Source organism: Equus asinus, chromosome 20 (assembly GCF_041296235.1).
Source record: "Equus asinus isolate D_3611 breed Donkey chromosome 20, EquAss-T2T_v2, whole genome shotgun sequence".
In the NCBI taxonomy this organism is placed as follows: Eukaryota; Metazoa; Chordata; class Mammalia; order Perissodactyla; family Equidae; genus Equus; species Equus asinus.
The window spans coordinates 101,460,640-101,485,942 of NC_091809.1; the positions used below are offsets into that span (position 1 = coordinate 101,460,640).

Consider the following 25,303-nt stretch of genomic DNA (forward strand, 5'->3'; position numbering starts at 1 on the left):
GGCATGTGGGACGTCACCTCAGCATGGCTTGATGAAGTGGTGTCATGTCCATGCCTAGGATTTGAACTGGTGAAACCCTGGGCTGCCGCAGCAGAGCACATGAACTTAACCACTCAGCCACGGGGCCGGCACCGAAATGAGTTAACATATAAAAGATCTTTAGAAACCGAGGTTCTCTAGAAATCAAAGGGATCATATGATCATCTCAATGAGAAATAGGGTGATAGCATTATTCTCATTTTATTGATGATGCTGAACCAAAATGGAGATTTAACATTATTTAACAAGATTTAGTGTGCTTTCCTTATGGAGTAAAGATCTCCCAACATTAGGTTTCTAACTCAGCCATTTAAATTATATTGTAGAAAAACAGCTACATTACAGTAAAGATGAAAACATTTAAAAAAATCAAAACCATGCCATTAGAACCTCAATAACTAGAATGTATCAATGACAAAAACAGCACAAGAAAGCACTTTTTTGGGGGGAGGGAGTATTTACATCAGATCTCAGGATGGTTACAATTTGTCAGAAAATGTAACAGAAAAATAAACTTCATAAGATCCTACATTCATTCAGGCGCTTAGTAAAATATTTACTGACAAACTTCTCTATTATCAACCACGGTTCTAGCCGTTGGGAATGGGGGGGGCTTGGCGGTGGTGGTAGTAGATTGGTCAGGGTAGGCCTTACTGAACCATGCAAAGGACAGGCAGTGGACAAACCCTCAGACAGAAGAGTAGGAGGAGATGAGGTCAGAGTAGTAAGAGGAGGAGGGAAGCGGGATCACACAGGCAGGGCCTTCTAGGCCAAACAACTCTGCACTGAACTCTGGTGAAATGAGGAGACATTGGATGGTTTTGAGCAGAAGAGTGACATAATTCATTTGTTTTAACAGGGTCATTCTAGCTGCTGTGTTAAAAACAGGGAGATGTAGGGGCCAAGGACAGAAGCAGAGAAACCTTTTAGGAGGCTTTTGAAGTAAATTAGATGAAAGAATGGTGACATGGTTCGGCACTGGATATGATCAGATTCTAGATATAGTTTGAAGACAGTAAGATCCTGATGAGGAATCAAGGATGATGCCAAAGTTAGAGTATTGAGTAGGTATCATTGGAGATGGGGAAGCTGTGCAGAAAGATTGAGAGTTTAATTTTGGTCATGTTGGGTTTCAGATGTCTATTAAATATGCAAGTGGAGAAAGTGAGAAGGCAGTTGGATATAAGAATATGGAGTTCAGGACAGAGGTGTAGGCTGGAGACATAAATTTGGGAACTGTGGGCATAGAGATGACATTTAAAACTAGGAGCCTGGTGGAGATCACAGCAGAGTGAGTATAGAGAATGCCAAGGACTAAGCCAGGAGGCATTCCAACATTAAGAAAGGAGACTGAGCATGAGTACTAGTGAGACAGGAGGAAAACCTAGTGAGAGCGGGGTCTTGGAAAACAAGAGAGGACAGTGTATCAAGGAGGGAGTAACCAACTCCCTCAAATGCTGCTGACGGGCCAAGGAAGGGGAGACTAGTTACTGGTCACTGGCTTTAACCTCATAAAGCTCATTGGTAACCTTGACAGAAGCAGTTTTAGTGGAACGGTATGAGGGAAATCCCAAAGGGAGGGGGTTTAGGAATGAAAGAGAGAAGAGAAATTGAAGATAATGAGTACAGATAATTGTTTCAAGCAGTTTTGCTGCAAAGGGGAACCAAGAAATGGAATAGTGGTGGCAAGAAAAGCGGAATTGAGAGGAGGATTTTTTAAAGTTTATTTTAGGGCATATTTTTGTGTGCTGATGAGAGCAATCCAGGAGAGAACAAATATTGATGAGGAGAGGGGAGGAGTGCTGACAGGATGCCCCTGAGTAAGTTAGAGAGGATAAGATCTAGTGGAGAGAAGCACAAGATAACTGATCTATGGTAACCAGGATGAGGCAGATTTGGTGAATAGGTGGGAGTGTGTAGAAGTTCTCATATTGCTTTAAACTTTCTCAGCCGAAGAAAATTATATTTCAGGCAACTCTAATAAGCAACATCAAAAAGTAAGAACTCTGGTCTGCAATAATTTTGTCTCATCTGAGACCATCTCATATTGCTCTCAGCCCACTCCTATTACCCAATAGTGCTTTCTTCTAAAGATGCTCATCTGTTTTTACATCTAACCAAGCTGGGAAAACCTAAGTATCTGTTAATAGTTCAACACATACAAGGTTCACCAATAAAAACATACGACACTGAGGAAAGAGTGATAAGAGTCAATCAGACTTATTTTTATGCCCTAGTAGAAGGCTCATTTATATGATGACAAATTACTTCAAGTTTTAGATTACAGGACATTGATCATTAAGAGTTTTCCTCTAAGAAGGAAGAGTATTCTAACATTTCACATGTAAAAGTGAAATGCAAGGGGGTGGGGAAGAGTGATGGTGTTTACAGGTACGAACTTGTAACAAGCAGTAAATAAGCCACAGAGATCTAATGCACAGCATAATGAATATAAACAACAGGACTGTATTATAATTATGTAATGAATATCGCTACAATAGCAATCATATTACAATATATAAATGTATCAAAGTAACACACAGTACATCTTAAACTTATACAACATTACACATCAAATTTATTCAATAAAAAAAAGTGAAATGCACTTTTCACAACAGGAGACTCTGACTGTGCTTACATGGAGAAACAGAATTGTGAAGGGTACTTACCAACAGTGGTCACAGGAGGCTGGGAAGGGTACTGGGAGCTTGTTGTGGCAGGATACTGACCACCAGGTGGGTAAGGACAGCCTGGGTAACCACTAAAGAACAGAAGAGAAAACATTAAATGTTAAGATGACCCAATACTATGGCATCTTTAAGAACGCCATTCAGGAAGTTAAGGTTGACATGTCATTGTTTTATCGGTTAATGGCTTTACAGTCTTAGAGCTATAGTGGTCTATTTAAGCGATGTTGCTATAGAAATTCCACTAATGACACTGGATTTACTTTTAAAGGAAATGGTGAAAATTCTTTTAGTTGGCCCTGGTTATTTGAGGGTCACCTTCGCAGGAGCAGAAGCAACCAGAGTGTTTCTAAGGGCAGTCCAACAGTACCAGAACTGGAAGCAACAAATATTTTGTGAGAGAAATTTTCCATTCTGATTTCCTAGCATATAGGGAAATGATACTATTTAATTTTTACCTGTAGTTCACTGATAACCTTTCTGAGTATCTGATCTGAAAATACTCCTCTTTAAATAAAGTTTAAAAAATTTTCTTCTCACTCTATGAGAAGTTTGTGTCATTCATGTATTCCCATCAGAGCCGGAAGGAACTCTCCTTAGAAGTATTCTCCTGCACTCTCCTTATCCAACATTGTTTTATAAATATCACTTACAATATTCCTGACAAATGGTCATCTCTCTCTACCAAACACTAAACGTCATTTCAATATAACTCTAACTAATGGCCCTGAATTTGCACTCTGGAAGATCACTTGAATATTTGAAGACTTCTAACATTTTGCTTTTCTTCAGGTGAAATATTTTTAATTCCTTCAGCCATTCTTCACAGGGCATGACTGTCAGATCTAATCACTTTCCTCTGAATGCTCACTAGTTCGGCGTGTTTCCTTTATAATGGAGAAGAAAAGTAAAACAGGAAGATTACTAGCTACCTGTTAGTTGGACAATAAATCTCAGTTAATCCTATTTTAGCTATAACTGTCAGACCTATGACATTTGCAATTCTGATAACATGCCTTCTACAAGTCCACTAAAATTACTGACTAAAAAGAGCCAGCCCAGAGCCCTGGAGCAAGAGCTCTGAGTTCACAGTCAGTAATCCTTTTCAAGTGCAGTGGCTCAAAGATTCTCTCTCCTATTCGTCCTACCAGCTCACACTTTACAGCCTGCCCCCAACAAAAAAATTCTCTATGTGATCTGTTGAAGATTGAATGTCATCACATCACTCCCTATCAGTATACAAAATCAGAAAAGAAGAAAGTCCAGCATATTTGTTCCCAGCAGACACATGCTGAAGATACTGACCAGCACTTCAGGTTCCTGTCTCTTTAGCCACCCACGCTACAATGCTCCAAGGAGACAATATCAATCTGACCGCAATTTCTGAAGCCACCTTTTTGAAAACTGGGATAAATTTGCTCATTTTTTCTGGAATTCCTCCCATTTGGCATACCTTTTCACAGACAAGCCGTGATCAGATTGCTGAACTTTCCAGTAACCTGGTATAAAACTCTTCTAGGCCTACAGATACTAACTTCAAAGAACTCCCTGTCTCTACTTAGTTTGCTCAGTTTCCCCTTCATGGTTATTCTCTATGTTTAAGGTTAATAATTTTTCTTGAGTAAAAAAAATTATTGAGTAATACTGGTTTCTATTTCTGTACATTATTAAATAATTTGCCTTACATAGCAAATCTTTTTCAAATTTTTAAAGAGCCCTTTTTGACCTAAGTGTATTTCAAAAGAATTTTCCAACATACTTATGTTCCTTTTTCTTTATATACCCCTTCAAAACTTACTATTTATTGTATTTAAGGCACTGTTTCTATGTGCTTGAGGCAGAAGCGAAGATATGAACCTATCTCTTCCTCAAGATGCTAATAATCAAAATAGGGCAAAATCTCTGCAAACAAGCCTGACGGGATAAAGGAAATAACAATGCTCAATAAAAGTTCAGGAAACGTCTAGTGGAAAGTCAACACCAGCTAGGGAAGATCAGCGAAGCTTTGGGAGATCCGTCATACCTAGGCAAGCTGCACCTTTATTCTCCTCAGTTCCCCTCCTCAGAACCGGATCTTCTCCAGCCATACTGGAGGGTTTCTCTATTCCTCCCTGGGACTTTTTTGGCTTTCGCACCTTTGCTTACATAAAATGGGTGGGCTGGACTCGATAATCGGTAAGTTTCCTCTCTGTCATAAAATGGTATTACTCTTTGCTGCTCCCTCCACCTCTCAACACCTACTTTTCTTCTTTAAGCCATCCTCACAAGCAGTTCTTTCATCACGAAGCTGTCTCTAGGCTCCCACCTCCAAACCAGATGTGACCTCTCCTTTAAAGCTGTTTATTCATCACAGCACTTACCATTTTCTGTCTTTTCTGACATCAGGAACTGGTTCCTAATAATCTTAATACATGCTTGCCAGCACACATACCAAAACTGGACCAACCATTCTTGACATACCTTTTCGTTTCCTTGTATACATGCTGCAGGTGCTAAATAAAACTTTCAAAAGATCTTAAGATTTGGAAGAGAACTTAGAGATCATCTAGTCCAACTTTCTACAGCAAGAATAAAGACTCTCATATTCATTGTTTTAAGATAAAGATTCTTCTTGAGTCACTGATTTATTAATTCTCCTTTAGGACAAAGGGAGAAGAGAAAGAGGTTCTGAGGCTCTTCTGCCAAGACCTTTTATACATAGAAAGACACAGATGACAATTTGAATACAGTTTCCCTTAACAACTCATGCATGTTACATTTCAAGATTAAAAGTTACATTGCACAGGAAAACACCAAATCTTTGAAAAACAGCTGCCTTAAAAAGAGACTTCTTACCAATAACTTCACAAACAGGTTTTTATGGTTACGTAAGGTGAGTAAGATTTACATTTCTGTCAATATTTTCAGGCTTCGTGTTTATCTACAAGTTTCTTTGAAATGGCTTTATTGTTCAGAAGTCCATTTTCTTATTGTACTTCCAACAACCATTCCTCATATGTCTAAAGTTCCTTCTTACTAGCAACTGTTAATTATAAAAGCTTGTAATTTCAAGGCTTCAGACAGGATTTCATTTCTAGAACTTAATCAGAAATTAAAGGCCTCAAGAAATCTAGAACTTACAGCCAGTTTATGTATTACAATCATAGGAATCTTTCTATATTGCCCGACAGATGTTCATCTAGTCTCTGCTTATTTATCAAATTTGACAGAATGCTTACTACATTATAAAGCTAGTCCTTTAAATTAAGAAAGGCCCAGAACTAAATAGCTTGCTAAACTTAACTTATAAGATCCTGCATATATGTACATACACATATTTACTTATGGCAGGTAGTCAGGAAATCTGGCTGCATTATCTGTGAGGGTTGTAATAAGCTAAGAAGAGTTAACAGGGTTAAAGATTTTTTGTTAATTGGTAGAGTAGTGAAAATGTCATCTAGGCACTGGTATATGCCAGTCTTACACTTTTAGTGAGCCCAAAGACCACCTTTGGAAAGTACTCCCAGACTACTGCTGGAACAAGCACACATTTAAAACGTGGGTTACTAATTATTTCTCAGTGATTTTTCTAGTGTATGTTATTCGTAGACTTATTTCACTATTAATTTAATTTACCTGTGTTATATTATTATCAAACAGGTAAATAAAGGTTGGTAGTACATACAGTCTATGAACGGAATGAAATAAATATCATGAGGACAAGACTGACGACATCATATGAACCATTAATTTGTTCCCTGTAATTTATAGAAAAGCTAAGTTTTTTTTAAGGGCATTAAAATACTTTTCTCCTCAGCTAAATTCATTATAACTAGTATTCCATTAACCTTTCAGACATCTATATACAAAGTTCTTAACAGGGAAGTAGCAAGAATTTCAAGGTCCAAAAACAATCAAGATCATTGTCATCACCCCACCCTTTACTACTCCCTAAGTAGAATGAAGTTGCATTTCCCTCGAATGGAAAAACTCCTTCTGAACTATGTGCATACCGATAAAATTCCACCAATTAACTGAGTTTTACCTTCCATTAAACTGCAACTAAATTTACTTTAATGCCCTAGTTAGCACCATTATTTTGATTCTAGATCTAACATAGAATTTCTAATACAATTACTCAAAAAATTATTTTTCATTACCTGGGATTGGGAGGGTATCCAGATGGGTAGGCAGAGATTCCACTTGGCATGCCTGGCATGTACGAAGCTAAAAATAATGTTTAACATTTTTTAAGAATATGCTTATCTAGGTTATAATATGGAAATATAGGTTATCAAATAAGACATACATCACTGTCAAACCACAAATTTCATACGGTTAAAGAAGCCAAATCTCAGCACCAAAATAAGAACTCCACCCATATTAGTTCTTTATTGCAAGCAATAAAAACCTTCAAATCACATAATTCTCAAAACATGAGCCTTGACAACACACATGACAATCTCAACAAGAACAACTGGCAAAGAGGTCAACCTGGTCAGCTCTATAAGCTCTCAAGGCGTCTATAACCTGAGACAGGAGCTAGGCCACTCTGAATTTTAGAGGATGGCAATTCTGCCCTCTTCTGGTCCAAGGTCAGCTTCTTAGAAAGTGACCTCTTTATTATATTGAAGATATCTTTTGATATTTCTTTTAAGACTATGTTGACCAATTAACACAGCTGCTTTTGTTGGCTTGAGTGAGTCCTTTAAAAGACTTCAGGGGCCTGCCAGGTAGCGCAGTGCTTAAGTGCACACGTTCCACTTCAGCAGCCCGGAGTTCGCAGGTTCAAATCCCAGGTGCAGACATGGCACCGCTCGGCAAGCCATGCTGTGGTAGGCGTTCCCACATAGAAAGGAGAGGAAGACAGGCACAGATGTTAGCTCAGGGCCAGGCTTCCTCAGCAAAAAGAGGAGGATTGGCGACAGAAGTTAGCTCAGGGTTCATCTTCCTCAAAAAAAAAAAAAAAAAAAAGACTTCAAACTACTATAAAAAGTCCTATACAAAAGTTATATTCAGCTAGAGTGGTTAAAAACAAAACAAACAGGGGCCGGCCCCGTGGCCGAGTGGTTAAGTTTGTGTGCTCCGCTGTGGTAGCCCAGGATTCGGATCCTGGGTGTGGACATGGCACTGCTCGTCAGGCCACGTTGAGGTGGCGTCCCACATCCCACAACTAGAAGGATGTGCAACTAAGATATACAACTTTGTACAGGGGGCGTTTGGGGAGATAAAGCAGGGAAAAAAAAAAAAAGGAAGATTGGCAACAGTTGCTAGCCCAGTTGCCAATCTTTAAAAAAAAAACAAAAACAAACAAAAGCTTAAAAATATCAGGAAAAAAAAGTTCAAATCTAGCAAGCTCAAAGAATGCATTTTATACATATATATATATATATATATTTTTTTTTTTTTTTGGCTGAGGAAGAGTTGCACTGAGCTAACATTTGTTGCCAATCTTCCTCTTTTTTTGCTTGAGGAAGATTAGCCCTGAGCTAACATCTGTGCCAATCTTCCTCTATTTTGTATGTGGGTCACTGACCCAACATGGCTGACGAGTGGTGTAGGTCTGCACCTGGGATGTGAACCCACAAACTTGGGCTGCAGAAGCAGAGCATGCCGAACTTAACCACTACGTCATGGGGCCAGCCCCAAAGAATGTATTATATATTTTTTTAAAGAGAACACTAATGACAAAACAAGTCAGTGGTGTCAAGAGGCTAATCAACATAGAGAAAGAAAAAGAGAAGAAGTTAATTTTGGCCTTAACTGGGAATAACTTGTCTGAGAATCAATCTATCCTCAGTGAAATTTTTCTCACTGAATACAATGATGAATTAGCACTTAATCCATCAATAAATATTTTAGTGCTATGTGACACGCACCAGAATTTGCTGACAAAAAGAAAGAAAGAAAGAATTCCTGGCCTCAAGTTGCTTACAGTCTAGTGGAGGAGATAAACAAGCAAGGAATGACACGGGTTACAACAGAGGAAGTACAGAGAGCTATATACAGGACCACACAGGAGGCGCCTAACATAAACCCAGGAGGTGGGGGTAAACTAGACTGATCCCGTAGAGGAATGGTCTATGAAGCCTTGAAGGCAAGAGAGGCAGAGCCTTCAAGAAATGAGCCTTTAGAGCACAGAAAGCAAGTGGGGGGCCGGCTCCACGGCTGAGTGGTTAAGTTCGTGCGCTCCGCTGCAGCAGCCCAGGGTTCGGAACCTGGGCGTGGACAGGGCACCGCTCGTCAGGCCACGTTGAGGCGGTGTCCCACATCCTACAACTAGAAGGACCTGCAACTAAGATATACAGCTGTGTACAGGGGGGGTTTAAAAAAAAAAAGAACAACAACAACAAAAAAGAAAGCAAGTGGGTAGGGAGAAGCATGCTGGGCTCTGACCAGGGGCCTCAGAAGTCTCTACCAGAGTTGCTGAGCATACATCTCCAAATATCAGAGCTCATAATATTGTCAGGATGAATCTATAGATGTCATCAGCAAATTTGTTCTAAATATAACAAAGCTAGGATGATGTTCAGTGCTGTTTTACAAAGGAAAAAAACATCTCAAAATATCACAATTGCTAGATTCCATAAGACATTTTTTCTTCCTGGGGGGCAAAGCACAGCTGATCTTTATGAACACCACGAGATGAGGCCACTAGCAAGTGTCAGCAACGTATACAGTCAATTACTACCCCTGATGCTAGTTTCTCTCTCACACACAGAGACCACCACTTCAGAGTTAAAAGCAATTTCCTCATAATTATACGCAATTTTCCTTTCAAGGTTCTGAAGCGCTAATAATTCCATCAAAGCCTTCAAATTTTGATTTTGGGAAACAACAAATGTTATTTGGACTCAAGACTGGCAAGGAGGCGACGCAATTTTAGGGCCAGAATAAAATGGAATACAAATACACATAACATATGGGGTTATTATAAGGATCAAATAAACAGGAATACGAAGTGCTTAGCAATGGCCCATAGTTACCACTAAAGGTTCACTATTACTGTTATTTGTGAAAACGTGAAGTTTGGCCATAATACTTTTTTAATGCAACTTACAGTTAGCTCAAAAGTCATCCTAAAACAGGAGGGCAAAAATTTTTTGAGTAATGATAAAAATAATAATAGAATATAATTTCTCAACTAGAATATAATATTTATTTAAGTACATATCCAAATTTCTGGGCTACTTCTGGTGTATGTGGGGGAAATGGAATTCAGACCTTCATTTCTTTAGTCATATCTAATAATAATGAATATTGTTGAAATGTATAAAAAGTATTGAAACTGGAATGAATAGACAACAAATGGTCTCTTTTAGTGATTTACCTAAATGAGCTCTAGACCGTGTAACGTGATTTGCAGTGCAAAACTGAACTGCAATAGTGATCTCTTTAGTGTGGTCTCTGAACGCTGCACTTCCAATGTCAATATAAAACTAGAAAAAATTTAGGAAAAAAAAATCGTGCTTAGAAGGCTGCCTAAATTTCCGAAAAAGTTACCATTAACCTAAATGGTCACCAGCAATGTTATTTTAGGAAATAAACATGAATGATGAACTAGGAAATATTTGGTATTTCTAACTTAAATGAGCAAGATTATGTAATCTCGGGTACTAGAGTCAACAGAATTAAGATGAAATAAATTTCTGGTCCAAAGAATCACTAGAATCTTTATTAAAAGAGCAATTAAATCCTAAAACCAAGCTTGTTCTGGCAAGGCAGGGAAGGAAAAGGAAATGGATTCAGAAAGTGCTGTTAGATTCCCATTTAGCTTGTGAATGAAGATGCTCCTCAAGACAGAACGGATTAAAAAGAAACAGGACAATTTACAGCAGAAGAAAAATGAAAGCTCACATAATCAGTCTTCTAAGATAAGTTTGGTTAATTATAATCTTAAAATTTGTAATAAATAAATAAATAAAAATCACAGCTCAAAACACAACGAAGTCAATACAGGTTTAGTAAAGGCAAAACAAGTAAGTACAACCAACTCTGAGTTATCGAGGGTGATTTTAAAGTATCAGTGAAGAATTATTTTTAAAAAACCCTGAAATAAGAGATGATGTACACCAATGAGGGCAGAATGGCTGACTCCATGCCCCTATCCTCTCCACACAAGGTAAAATCATGAATTGGCTGTACTAACGTGAAGAAGGCTGAGAGCTAGATGTCTGATTTTGTATACCCAGAATAGCTGCATGTGAATGATTTAGTTGATTTTGTCCTTGATTCTTGTCTACAACACTGATCCTGGCGTTACAAAGTAAAGGGGAGGTCAGACGGCCTTTCAAGTTATGTCTGCTTCCAAACTGATCAAATAAGGCTATTCCATGGGATGTGTAATTAAACAAAACAAAACAAAACACATTCTAGCTCTATTCCAGCATTCTTTCTCCTCCATTTTGGAATCCAAGACACCCATGGTTAGACTTCTACCCACAAACGAAAGCCCAAATGCCAGTCTCTGGTGAGAATCTGTACATGCGGATGTGGGGCCTCAGAACACCTCCAAAAAATCCACTAACTTGATAAGCTAAAAAGTAAAGTGAAGTCATTAAAAAAATCTTTATAAAGTTTTCTGTTTTGTTTCTACAAGTTTAAAAGTCAGATCTCAATTCTACTTACTATTTGGTGGCCCTGTTGCCTGGTATGGTGGATAGGAAGCTGAAATAGGACGCGAGAAGACTGGAGGCTCGTCTCCAAACACCACAATCATGACCTGAATAAGCCCCAACAAGTCTGACTGCGGCTAAAAACAGAAAAGAAAGTTAAGTCAGCTACAGATTTACTTTTTAGCAAGAAGAAAAACCTTGGCGATTTCTTATCAGTTTTCAACTCGGCTTGATAATTTTCTTTGTAGAACCCTCAAAATGAAAACTTCATTTGTTTAATTTAATAAAGGTAGGTGATTTTTGCTTATTATTTATGTGTAACAAGGTTGTTGCTTCATGTATATAAAAATGACACCAGCCAAAGCAGTACACTGCAAAATTCAGATAGTACTGTTCTCCATTTGACTCCATGTGGCTAACCAAAACTGACTATATTTCCAATGGACAAATTAAGTAGTCTGGTACAAATTCAGGGATGGATGTAAGTAGTAGTCACAAATATTATTTAAGGTCTTTAAAAGATAACAATGTTACCTTTTGGAAACACATCTTCTTAGATTAATTTTTATTAAAGACAGTATTATCAACTCTGAAATTATAGGTAGACTCAGCTTAGAAATCACTAGGTGGTTGTACAAGATACAAATTGCTAAAGGATCTTTCCTTCCAACACCAAAGTTACTAAAGAGTGCCTGTTTTTCCACAAAGGTTGCTAAACTTTTCTCTCAAATATCTAATTTAAGACAAACTATGCTAGGCAAAGTCGTTCAAACTGGCTTATTTGATGGTTCCATTTTCACCCCTTCATATATTTTGTGTATATCTCATCTCATACACTTCATTCATGAGTTCATCAGGTTCTGAAGGATTACTCAATCATCTTCATCAGTCAATCATCTTCCTAACTTCTCCTGATAAAAGATTCACTATCAGTTTTCAACCTTCCAAAGCACCAAACTCATCTCCCTTGTTCAATTTTATCCCAGCTTATGGAAGACAACAATAAAGATTTCAGAAAGCTTCCTGTGAAAACTTGGCAATTCCCACCATTCCAGTGCCTTTCTTATGTTTGTCTGGCATTTCCATGCTGAGATTGGGGGTGAGCATGGGCAGTATGTGTGAGCGGGAGATCGTGGCTGGTGTGTGTGTGGGGTGGCTATTGAGACCACACACTTTGACCTTTCGTTATTCAGTCCAACAAAACTCCCAAACTAAATCATAACCTCATGCTTTTTTCATGGAAATATAGTCCACATACCATAAAATCTACCCTTTTAAAGTGTATAGTTCAGTGGGTTTTTTCATCACCACTATCTAATTCTAGAATATTTCCATCATCCCAAGAAGAAACCCATACCCGTTAGTAGTCACTTCCCATTTCCCCCTCCCCTCAGCCCTCAGCAACCACTAATCTATTTTCTGTTGATAGTTTTGCCCGTTCTGGACATTTCATGTAAATGGAATCACACAGTACGTGACCTCTTGTATCTGGCTTCTTTCACTTAATGTTTTCAAGGCTCATTCTTGTTGTTGTATGAATCAGTACTTCATCCATGCATTCTTATAACCATAGTTTTGTCAGGACAAGTTTTATTTTAATGCTTTATCATACCATTCCTTTCACTCTAAATTCTTTGAAGGAAGGAAAATTAATCTTTAATATCTATTTCCAAGCCTATTATAAAGCAACAAGTCATGAAGTAAAACTAATTCAGAATGACTAAGGACTCATTCAGAATGAGACAGGATATGAAAAGCACCAAGAATACTGCAGCAGCTTGCTGTAGCTGAAACGCTAAGGGTCAACTGAAACAGATAATACCTTGACAAAACTGCTTTCCTACTGAAAACTCTGCAAACTTAAAAAGAAAAATTCCTCTCTTCTCTACCCCTTTTTACTTGTTTGCTTTTTCAGCAAGCAATAAAAAGGTCAGATTTTACATTCTCAGCAGTATACAATACATGTTCAGGATTAGGATTAATAAGCAATTTAATCAGTAAAATCAAGACACATGACAGCAGCCCTAGTTACATTCTGTGTCATGCTAGATCACAACAGCCTCCCATGCGGCTTCCAGTGTTACTTAATTATTTTGACTGAGAGCGTTTTCTATAAAAGTTCATGCTCCCATAACAGGAAGCTGTTGCTGAAAATCAGCTGTTTAGGCAGGGACTACATTTTCCAGGCTCCTTACAACTAGTTTACCAATGGACGACCCTAAGCAGAAGCGACTTAACTTCCAAGCTAAGGCAGATAAGAAGGGGGGTACTCCTTTACCACTCTCTCTTTGCTCTTGTTCCTTGAGGGAGAGGACTCTGAAGTTCTGGGAGATGGTGGCACCGCAAGTTGCAAAGGGCCTCAGTCCCTTAAGCACCAAGGAGAGGAAAGCTGCCCGCCAGCGAGGAACACTCCCAGTGCACTATTACACGGGCAAGAAATTTCTGCAGTGTTGAGCCTCTAGCATTTGGGGGTTTATGTTTTAGAGCAGCTAGTGATTATTAGCCAGAGAGCTAATTAATGTATTTATCTAGTACACTTCAGACACTATACCTAATAATCACTGCTTTTAATACCCCATTCTCATTCAAAAATCTATAATGACTCCAACTGCCTATTAAAGGATAAAGTTTTCAGCTAACCATCAGGATCCTCCACGGTATAGCCTTGAATACCATACCAAAGTTAGCCGCCATTATGTCCTTTTTGTTAGATTTGTGAACTATTTCATACATACAGAAATGTATAAAACATATATAACTTTAAAGAGTAACAACAAAGAAAACGCCTTGTAGCCATCATCCAAGTTAAGAAATAGAAGACTGCCAGCCACTGAGAAGTTCCCGACTGGATCCCCTCCACCTGCTCCACACGTAACCACTTCTCTGACGTGGTGAATCATCCTTCTCTTGCTTTACTTTAAACATACTACCTTATGAATGACTTTTTAAACAGTATGTTTAATTTTGCCTGGTTTTGAACTTCATATGAATTAAATCAACCTCTTCGTATTCTATCGAGACTTGTTTCTTTTGTTCAGTAATGTCTGTAACATACATTTCTGTTAAAGAGTACAGCTACAGTTAATCCATTTTCATTGCCGTATGGTGTTCCACTGAATGAATATACTACTACTTCTTTATTCCTTCTCCTGTTGTTAACGGTCGTCTGGGTTGTATACAGTCTTTGGCTATTAACACTGCTATGAATATTCTTGCTATCTTTCCTAGTATATATGTGCAAGGGTTACTCTTGTGCAGTGATTGTCAACCAGGGGTGATATTTTTGTTTCTCAGGGGGTATTCAGAAATATCTAGGGACATTTTTGGTTGTCACAACTGGGTATGTGTTATACTACTGGCATCTTGGATAAAGGCTAGAGATCCTACATCCTACCATAAACAGGACAGCCCTCCACAATAATTACCCAGCCCAGAATGTCAGCAGTGCTGAGGTATATACCAGGGCGTGGTTAGGTCACAGGGTGTGTGCACTTACAACTTTACTAGGTAATGCTAAACTGGTCTCCAAAGCAGTTGTGTCAATTTTACTGCCACCAGCAGTGTCTAAGAATTCCCTTTGCTCCACATCCTAACTCTTGGTATTGTCAATTGGTAGTAAAAATGTGATGGGTATGTAGTAGTATTTCATTGTGGTTTTAATTTACATTTCCCTCACTACTAGCACCGTTAAACATCTTTCCATATGTTTATTGACTATTAGGATTTCTCTTTTGTGAAGTACCTGTTCAAAAGTTTCATCTATTTTTAATTGGGTTTCTTTTTTTTAATGATTCCCAAAAGTTATTTTATATTCTGGATATTATTCTGTGGGTGATAAGTACTACAAATATATTCTTCCAGTTTGTGGTAAGCCTTTTCACACTTTTCAATTTGTCTCTGATGAACAGAAGTTCTTAATTTGTATAAATTCAAGGTAAAATTTATTAGTCTTTTCCTTTAAAATGCTTTGTGTCTTGTTAAAAAAAAAACCTCACCTACTGCAAGATCATGAAGGCAGTCTCCTATATTCCGTTTTAAAAGTCTTATCTCTTTGCCTTTCACAATCTACCTGAAATTGATTTCTGTGTATTATACAAACAGGAATCTAACTCTCCCGACTCCATTATTGAAAGTTTACCTTCCCCCCACTGATCTGCTATAACACACTGTCATATATCAAGCGTTTATACAGCGTTCATTTTTTTCTAGGTTCTTTATGATGTTCCATCTTCCCATTTGAATATTCGTGTCACAATTCCACATTCTCTTAATTACTAGTTTTATAATACATTTTGATATCTACCTTATCCTTCTTGGAGAGTGCCTTGGCTATTCTCAATTTTTTACATTTCCATATAAATTTTAGATTCAGCTTATCAAGTTCACAAAATTAACATACAAATAATACACAAAGAAACAAAACCTCCTGTTAGGATATACATCAATTTGTAGAGAACCAATATTTTTACAATACTGAGTCTTCCAATCCATAAGTGAGGTTCTCTTTCCTGTAAGTCTTCTTGAATGTTTTCCAGTAAAATTTAAAATGTTCTCCATAGTGGACTTGTATATCTTTGTAAGATTTATTCCTAAGCCATGAGTACTAAAAAATATGAAGTATTCATTTACCAGATCATTAATTCTCTATTCTCCCGAATCCAATCTGCTACTAAACCCATACACTGAGTTCTTAATTTTTTTTTTTTTTTTTTTGAGGAAGATTAGCCCTGAGCTAACATCTGCCACCAATTCTCTTTTTTTATTAAAGATTTTATTTTTTTCCTTTTTCTCCCCAAAGCCCCCTAGTACATAGTTTTATATTCTTCGTTGTGGGTCCTTCTAGTAGTTGTGGTATGTGGGACGCTGTCTCAGCATGGTTTGATGAGCAGTGCCATGTCCACGCCCAGGATTCAAACCAACGAAACACTGGGCCGCCTGCAGCGGAGTGCCAGAACTTAACCACTCGGCCATGGGGCCAGCCCCCAATCCTCCTCTTTTTTGATGAGGAAGATTGGCCCTGAGGTAACATCCATGGCCATCTTCCTCTACTTTATATGTGGGACGCCTACCACAGCATGGCTTGACAAGCAGTGCATAGGTCTGCACCTGGGATCCGAACGGGTGAACCCTGGGCCGCCAAAGCGGAATGTATGAACTTAACCGCTGCGCCACGGGGCTGGCCCCCTGAGTTCTTAATTTCTATTTCAGTTTTCAGTTCTAACATTTCCACTTGGTTCTTTCTTAATACAATTCTCCATCTTGGAACATATTAATCACAATCATTTTCAAGTCTGTGCCTGATAACTGAGTTTCCTGGGGGTGGCAGTATCCTGTTTCTATTTGTCTTTTATTCCTCTTTTTCCTCTTTCTTGATGTACTTGATAGTTTTAAACTGTATGTAGGACATTGTTTGTGAAAAATTACAGGGGCTCTATCCATCATCTTCCTCCAGTAAGGGTTCTCCCTCTCCTCTGGCAGGCAGATACCGTGAGAATCGCCTTAATATAATGACGGACTGAGCTGATGCAAGTCTGGGGTTTTGTAAGGCTCATTCTGCCTGAGTTCCCACTCTTGGGGTGTATTCCTCCAATGGCATCAACTAAGAGCCTTAGGATGTTTACTTATACCCCTCCTCCTTGATAAGGTTCCCAACTCCTACTGCCTCCTCAACCTGAGACTGCTGAGAACCTGGCTGTGCTTTTCAGAGGCTTTCTGCTTGGCTTCTCAGCATCTTGTCTTCGAAGTTTAGGAATTCAGCATATCCCATGAGGGGGAAACTGAGATTATCTGGTTTAATTCTTTGTAGCTTCCTCTTCTCCAAAATCTTGGCTCCTAAAGTACTGGCTATATTGGCAGACAGAAGAGAGAGTTTCTTTTCAGCCTTGCGAGACTGTTAGAAACTCTGCAGGCCTCTTTGCCTCTTAGCTAAGGCCCTCTGCCCAGATTCTCAAGCTCTCACCCTATACCAAGAATCAGTAAATAGCCCCAGAGAAACTGGCAGCATATTGGCTCATCTCTTTGCAGTCCCCTCCTCTATAGGATCTTGGCCCTTTAAGTCCTGACTGCCTCAACAGCTCTCCAAAGCCTTCCGTAGATGTTGCTTGTACCGTGTTTGACTTTTCCAGTTATTTTTGATAGGAAGTCTGGTCTGCCAGAGCTATACCATCAGAGGCAGAAAGAGAAGTTTCCTACTACTACTACTTCTTGATAGGAATGCTTTGAGTAATGAGATTTGAATAGTTTCACAAATATATGCCACCAGTATACTATTTTTTAATGCACTTCCCACTATGTGAATTCTACCTGTTCTCAAAGGTTCAACTCCAGCAAATAAAATAGTGACTATGCATATTCTGTAAATTACCAAGCTCTAGACAAATAAAAGATCTATTTCTTTTGGAGAGCTTTTTCTGATTACCAGGCTCAGTGATCAGTGATCTTACCCATCCTCCTTGGAATCTTCTTTGAGTGTTAACAGAAAGTAGTTGCTAGTGAGAAAAATATATAAAATACAACAAATTCACAGAACACTGTTAATACTTACATGTTTCCATTCATGTAGATAAGGAAGATATATCTTCCCATTTGCATCAACATGTTTTCCTGTTTTAATAGTCATTGAACTCGTAGGCTTAACAAAACAGATAGGGGGATTATATGGGTATGTGTCCAGCAGCCACAGGCATATTGGAATATTATATATATTACCTGCGAGACAAAGAAAACTTTAGTTACTCTATATTTATTATTTTTCAATAATGGCTCAGTAGGTAAGCAAGAGAGAGCTACAACTAAGCAATGCTTACAAAAATAATCACAACAAATATTTTATGTCTCATACTTCTGTTTAAGATCAGTTTCTCAAATTTTCAGTTTGTAAAATACATCAGCAGGATTAAGGAACTAATTGATCAGTACTCTGCTAGTGTCTGCTTGCTGCTGTAAAAACATTCTTCACGAATTATCTTCTGGCTCACTCTATTCTTTGGTACTTGACTCTTGTCAAATTTCAGTAATAAGGTTCACTGGGAAAGGATACAGAAGGAAGATCGTGGATTACGGGGTCCTATCAGAAAGTGATATCATAAGCTAGACTTGACACTCCCTCCCAAAGCCAGACTATAAGACCTAACTCAGCTGTCAAACAGATGCTGACTGGTGGCCACAGTTTGACCAAGCATGTCGCATTGTCAGTGTTAGTTATTCAGAATCAATGATGTCACCTCCTTCTCTGTACTTTACGTAAGAGAAGTTCTCAGTTGAGAAATTTGACTATATAGAGTCAAAATGAACAGTGTTTCAAAGGGTCCAACAGACTTAATATATTGAACAGAAACCACAGCCTCTGCTTACTAAGCTCAAAGTGCAATGTCCCAAGTAAGCACGTGTATCCCGTAACATAATTCAGATACATTTCTTCCCTTAGAAACAGTTTCACTTCATATAAGTACATACACATAAATTTCACTTAATCAGACAGTTGTAGGACTTCGGTTTTTTTACCCAAAACTACCTCTATAATGAAAAAAACTCTGAAAGAATATATCCTAATGCATAAAATGTAAGTTTATTTTACCCCCCAGAATTCTTTGATTTGTGAAAATGAATTCTGTAGAATTACTTAGGCTTAGGAACTAGAATGTATGAAAAATGGTGAGGAAGTAGGGAAAGTTTAGCTTAGATAAAGTTCATATACACACACACACACACACACATAAATGTCTTTAATTATGTCTACCATAGTTTACTGCCTCCCTCTTCCCCTCATATGCCTATTTCTCTCACCAGAGTTTATTTCCTGAGGGCAAAGGCAAAGTCAGTAATCCTGAATTTTACTCAGTCCTCCCTAAATTTATCATACTTGCTTTATACAATGCTGATGCACAAATGTTTTTTCCCTCTGCCTGGATATCCCTTCTGTTATGAATAGTTGACTCATCCTTTAATACCAAGTTCAAATGTTATTTCCTCCATGATCTTCCCACGTGGTCTTGTTCTCCTCTGTAATCTCATAGCACCTTTATATTTTACTATTCTATAGCAGCTATAGAATATTATAAATATCTATTTATTCCCTCTGTTTACCCTATTCATGTAGGTGCTTCCAGTGAAGGTATATCATTTACTCTTCTTTGTATCCATAGCCCCTATAATGTATGCCTCATGCACAGTAGGTAATATATAAACTCAATGAGTACGTTACGGAGACACAGGTCTCAGCTAGTCATAAGCAATAATTAACAGAGCTGTCCAAAACCAGAATAGTTGTTTATGAAGATGAACGCTTCCTTATCACTGTAAGTATTCCAGCAGAGGGTGGCTGACTGGCTGCGTCATTACCCATTATCAGCATTATCACCATTACAACCATAAATAATAACTACCTTTTTGATATCTGTTTATTATATACCAGGCCCTGTACCAAGTCCTTTTTACATTCACAATAAATTATTTTTGAGTTAGGTACTATTATTCAAATGTTTTAGATGCCCATTGTCACAAAACTGATAGATTAAGATGACACCTTATTCTGCCCTGACTTTCAAGCCTCTGTCTTAGCCACTATATCATACAGCTTCCCACTGTCGGAAAAGTCTGAGCCGGGTAGGAGGCCGAGGTATCTAAGATCCCCTTCTAGTTCTAAGATTCACTGAGTCTATGAAACATCAAACTCTTCCAGCATACCGAGGGACTCAATTGTTGAAATATCTTGGTAGAGAAGGGGAAAAAAAGCTGAGTATTGGGTGCTGCTGCCAAATAAAGTTCAACTAGAACAGAAGTTACAATTTCTACTTCATTGTGAAAGTCATTAAGAATGCAGGTTTAATTTACTTATAACTCCTTGGCAACAAATTATAAGAGTCAAAATGCATCTATACCGGAAACATAAATTACATAAGACACTTACCTCGATAAGGCACAGGAATTGTTCCAGTGAGGTTCATTAGTTCCCTGGAACTGCCATCATTAAAAACTAAAAGGAAAGAACAAGGATTTAATCACGAGCATTTTTGCAGATACTCCCATATAAGTTTATTCTTTCAGAAACACTGGTTAAAACTCATTATTACCCTTGAAAGGGGCTAACTTGTTAATCTATCATCCATTTTGTCCAATGACAAAGTATCCTTTGTCGATTCACTCAATGGGATCAGCTTTTCAATGAGTAAAGAAAAGATGCTTTGAATTACTTGGAAAAATGGATGAGTGCTACAGTCCCAGTAAATATGAGCTCTGAGTGCCCAACTAACATGATTCCAAAATTACCTAAAAATCACTGTCAACTGATACCATACTAAATGCTAACCTACTATCATTACATTTTAGATTCCCCAGACGTTTATCCTCACTCACTGTCATTCTCAATCCTAATGTAGTATCAAACCACAGTGTTAAAAAAAGTTTTCACAAATAGATACGTCTTCTTTTAATACAAGTATTTCTCACATCACACAAGTTTTTCTATCTATAATTCATTAATTAGGGCACGTAATTTGTATTACATGGACTGCTATTATTTGTAATAACGATTTGAAATTAACACAGTATCACACAGGGAAAAGGCTATAATGTACAGTATAAGAACACAGAACTGGACTCTTGACCTCAGTTCTTTTACTTACTATTACTTTATTTTATTTACTTTATTTACTTACTATTACTATTGACAATTACAAACTGTGCTGGAAATTACCTTGATCTTGCACTTTTTTTTAAACCATCTTATTTAAATTTAGGTGTTTATTTACTCTAAAGGCATGCTGATGACAACGGATTAGACTTGGTCAAGATACATAAGATTTGTTCAATGATTTGTTCAATGGAGTCTTTGTCAGTTTTGATCAACATATTTATTCTTTTAGCGTGCAGTAAGAACTATACACTTACAGTAAAGTTCTAGCTCCAGGTACTTTTTCCTGCATGGAAGCCATTTTTAAACTAACTCTAATTTTGGTAATATGAGGTTTTTTGTGGATCTAAGTATCACAGTACAGTATGTGGACAGAAAGGAGAATCTTCGTGCCCTAGGTTTGGGAGAGGACTTCGGTTCATGTCTTTGTTGTTCAGGAAGTTCAGGACTAACTGCCCCTCTGTGCCTCCCACCTTTTTCAAAGCCCCAGGGCTGAGTGGAGATCGGAGTGAGAGTCTCAGCTACAGAATTTAGCTCCCTGCCCTCAGTGCCAAGGGCCTGTCAGGAGGCAGCATGGGTTTTCCCTTGGTGCTGGCACATTAGGTGTTTACAAGGAGACAGGGTTGGGGACATTATGTTAGGATTGGTGAGGACAAAAAGACTATTTAAAAAAAAGAACAATTCTAGGTATTGCCATTTCTTACTTAAATCCCAACTTTATTTCACCTCAATAGAAAGTGGACACAAACTGTCAGGTACCTACTCTATAGAATTAAGGACCGTATTTCAAAAATGTTTTCCTCATCTACAAAATGAAAAGGATAATTTAGAATATAGTTTTGCAAAATGTGTTCCTAAGAATTTAGAGATATGCTGAGAAGAAGAAAAGGATTCAGCAGTTAATTAACTTCAGGACATACTGTACAATATATTCTCTTCTCTTCCCTCTTGGTGAGGCCTAACACATTAGCATATTAAAGGCTCTCAGAAATCTGGCTGCAAAGAAACTCATTTAATTCTGTTTAATCAATAATTGCTCAAATTTAACCACAGAATCCCTCCACACCCCCCAGGGAACATTCTTCACAGCTATGGATAATACTTTGGGAAACGATGGACTAAACTATCTTTAAGATCCCCTCTGGGTCTAAATTTGCATAGTTTTAAGCTAGAGTATTTTTTAAAAACTTAAAATAACTAAAACAATGTAAAATGTTATTATTAGATCTTGTAATTTCCTATCCCCCCATCACTTTTATTAGGTGGAGGTTCAATCCTACAATGGAAAACCCAATAAATTTATAAGGAAAATGGGTAAACTACAATCATTAACAAAAAGAGTAAACTCAAAGTACAGTAATTGGTATTTTTATTATATAAACTCACCATATGAATCCACTACAGGTTTGAGATCTTTGTATAAAGTAATAACGTTGACAGTTTCACGTACAGTTAGGTCTCTGTATTTGTACTGAAAAGCAAAATTATACAAGAATTTAGTTTAAAACCAATGCACATATTTTACCGCTAATTTTCTTAAAGTCTTATTTTCTTAATAGCACTCTTCTTAAAAGTATAATGATTCTCACTAATCACTAACATTAAGTAAAGCCTGAAAGAACCTCAACAGCTTTCTCTCCTGCCACCTATTCAAGCCCTTTACTCACCTCCATTTTAGCTCCTTTCCAACTTAAAAGGCCTTCCACCAAATCAAATCTTAATCATTCTCAAAGACTTAGCCCACATCTCTCTCCCTCTTCTCAATGAATCCTGTTCCAGAATTCCCTTTAGCCTATAATGATCTCTCCCTTTCCTTTAAATTTCAGCATTTATTGTCAATACCAACTATTTTGCAATTTATCTTGCCGTATCGTATTTTCACACCCCCAGCTAGTACCACTCCACTCCAGAGAAACTAGAAACCTGGCTTACACACTCTTGGCAGAGTAGGGGATCAGGAGGTGGGGACTCTGATCTCCACGTGATCACAATACATTGAAGCTTGCCAGCTGACAAGCTCTATCCACACACACAAAGCTGTCAATCACCTTTCAGTGTCTCTCTTAAAAAGGAGCAGTCAGCTACTCCAAAAAGAAAGACTCCAAAAAGCAGGATGAAGACCAAAGCAGAAAAGAAGGAACTAAGAAGCAATAGAAATAACACAAGGAGCAGAAGAAAACTTCAAAAAGAATTAGCATTAATTACTCCAAAGAAAGAAGAAATGATATTGTATTCATGAAACAAGAACAGAGAAGGAGGACTCTTGGACATAAAAAATGTGAGAAGAGAAATAATGTAGAACTGAAATTTCGCAAGGTTGTAAACTATCACAACCTCAATAAAAAATAAAATAGGAAAAAAAATTAGAAGTTAATAACTAAGAGACAGATGTCCACAGAGAAACCAACAGACAAAAACAAAACAGGTGTCCAAATATAAACACACATACACACACACTTTCATATAATTGTTTTAATAAAGAGAAATCAAAATGGAAATTTTTAAATTTAAAAAAAATGTGAGAAGAGAAACAACACATTCAGTAGAAGGATTAGAATATAAAGTCAAAGAAATCTCAGAGACTAGCACAAAAAGAGTGACAGACAATAAGGGAGAAAATACAAGAAAAATTAGGGAATAAATTCAGGAGGTCTACTCAAAGGCATCTCTTCAGCATTTCTTGCCCTCTTCCAATCTGAAGCACCAAATTTTCCATGCTAAGGGATCAGTACTATTAGCATACAAACATATTATTTCTTCCCTCTTATCCACACAAACATACACATTCCTGCCCTCCTTTCCCCCTCTATGTATAACCACACTTCTCTCAAGTCCCCTTTATAGCAAAAACTCCTGCAAGGAGGTGCCTACATTTGCTGTCTTTGACTGCTCTCTTCCTATTCCCTTTTTAAGCCTTTTTATTATGGAACATTTCAAACATATCCCAAAGTAGACAGAACAGTATAATGCATCCTGCATCCAGCTTCAACAATAAGCAACTCATAGCCAAGCTTATTTAATCTATAACCTCATTCACCTTCCCTTCTTCCTGTATTATTCTGAAGCAAATCGTCACGTCCTATCCTACCATCCATAAATATTTTAGTATATATGTTTAAAAGATAAGAACTTTTAAAAAACCCACAACATCATCACACTAAAATAACCACTATTTCCTTAATATCATCCAATACGCACTCTCATGTCATATATTTTTTAGTTTGAATCGAGATCCAAATAAAGTCCACACATTGCAATTTGTTAAAATATCCTTTAGGTCTCTTTTAATCTATAGATTCTCTCTTCCACACCTCTTTTTTGGTAACACCTTCATTGGTATGTTATTCACATACCACATAATTCGTAAATTTAAAGTGAATTATAATAAGTTAAATGGTTTTTAGTACATTCAGTGTTGTGCAACCACCACCATAATCAATTTCAGGACATTTTCATCACTCCTAAGAGAAACTTGCACTCGTTAGCAATCACCCCATCATTCCACTTGCCCCTCACCCCCCCATTCACCCTAGACAACCACTAATCTACTCTATTTCTCTGCTGATTTGCCTATTCTGGACATTTCTTATAAATGGAATCATATAATCTGTGGTCATTTATGACTAGCTTCTTTCACTTAGCATGTTTTCAAGGTACATCCATGTTGTAGAATGTATTCGTACTTCATTCCTTTTATGGCTGAATAATATGCCATTATTATTAAATATATCACATTTTATTTATCTACTTATCAGCTGATGGGCCCATTTCTATTTTTACCCCTTGGAATTTATTTGTTGTAGAAATCAGTTCATTTGTCCTATAGAGGCTCCCATGGTTTCAATTTTAATTGCATCCCCTTAGTGTAGTTTAATATATATGCTCCTATGCCCTCTGTACTTCCTGTGAATTAGGAGTGATCTGGAAGTTATTCTCTTGGTCATGATTTTTTCTAAATTTTACTCCTCCCCACACCCCACCCCAAGCAAGATCATTTCATTTCACAGATGGCAGTGATTTTACATCAGGGAACACATGATAGCTGGGGATCTCTCTGTGACATCAGCAACCACTGATGCTCAATGCCTAGATCTATTCTCTTCAAACCCATTCCAATCACGCTTTTGCACTTTCACTGAAATTGCTCATCAAGGTCACCAATAACCACCACATGGCCACATGCAATGGCCAATTCTCAGTTTTCATCTTAACCTATCAGCAACATTTGACCAAGTTGATTTCTCCTCTTAAAACATGTTTTTCACTTGATTTTCAGGACACCACTGCTTGTTTTCTTCCTCTGTGGCTGCTCCTTCTCAGTCTCTTTGCTGGTTCTTTTACTTCTCCTAACC

At 37.7% G+C, this 25,303-nt stretch overlaps 1 protein-coding gene across 1 annotated transcript in view; it reads right to left on the bottom strand.

The window, feature by feature from the left end:
- TSG101 (tumor susceptibility 101) overlaps positions 1 to 25,303 on the bottom strand; it is a 51,057-nt gene that overhangs the window by 22,132 nt on the left and 3,622 nt on the right. The window contains exons 2-7 of the mRNA XM_044752134.2: positions 22,338 to 22,422; positions 20,229 to 20,294; positions 17,865 to 18,028; positions 11,334 to 11,457; positions 6,866 to 6,932; positions 2,709 to 2,800 (exon numbers count right to left, since the gene is read on the bottom strand). Of these exons, the coding sequence (XP_044608069.1) occupies positions 2,709 to 2,800; positions 6,866 to 6,932; positions 11,334 to 11,457; positions 17,865 to 18,028; positions 20,229 to 20,294; positions 22,338 to 22,422 (598 nt within the window). The remainder of the gene's footprint in view (positions 1 to 2,708; positions 2,801 to 6,865; positions 6,933 to 11,333; positions 11,458 to 17,864; positions 18,029 to 20,228; positions 20,295 to 22,337; positions 22,423 to 25,303) is intronic.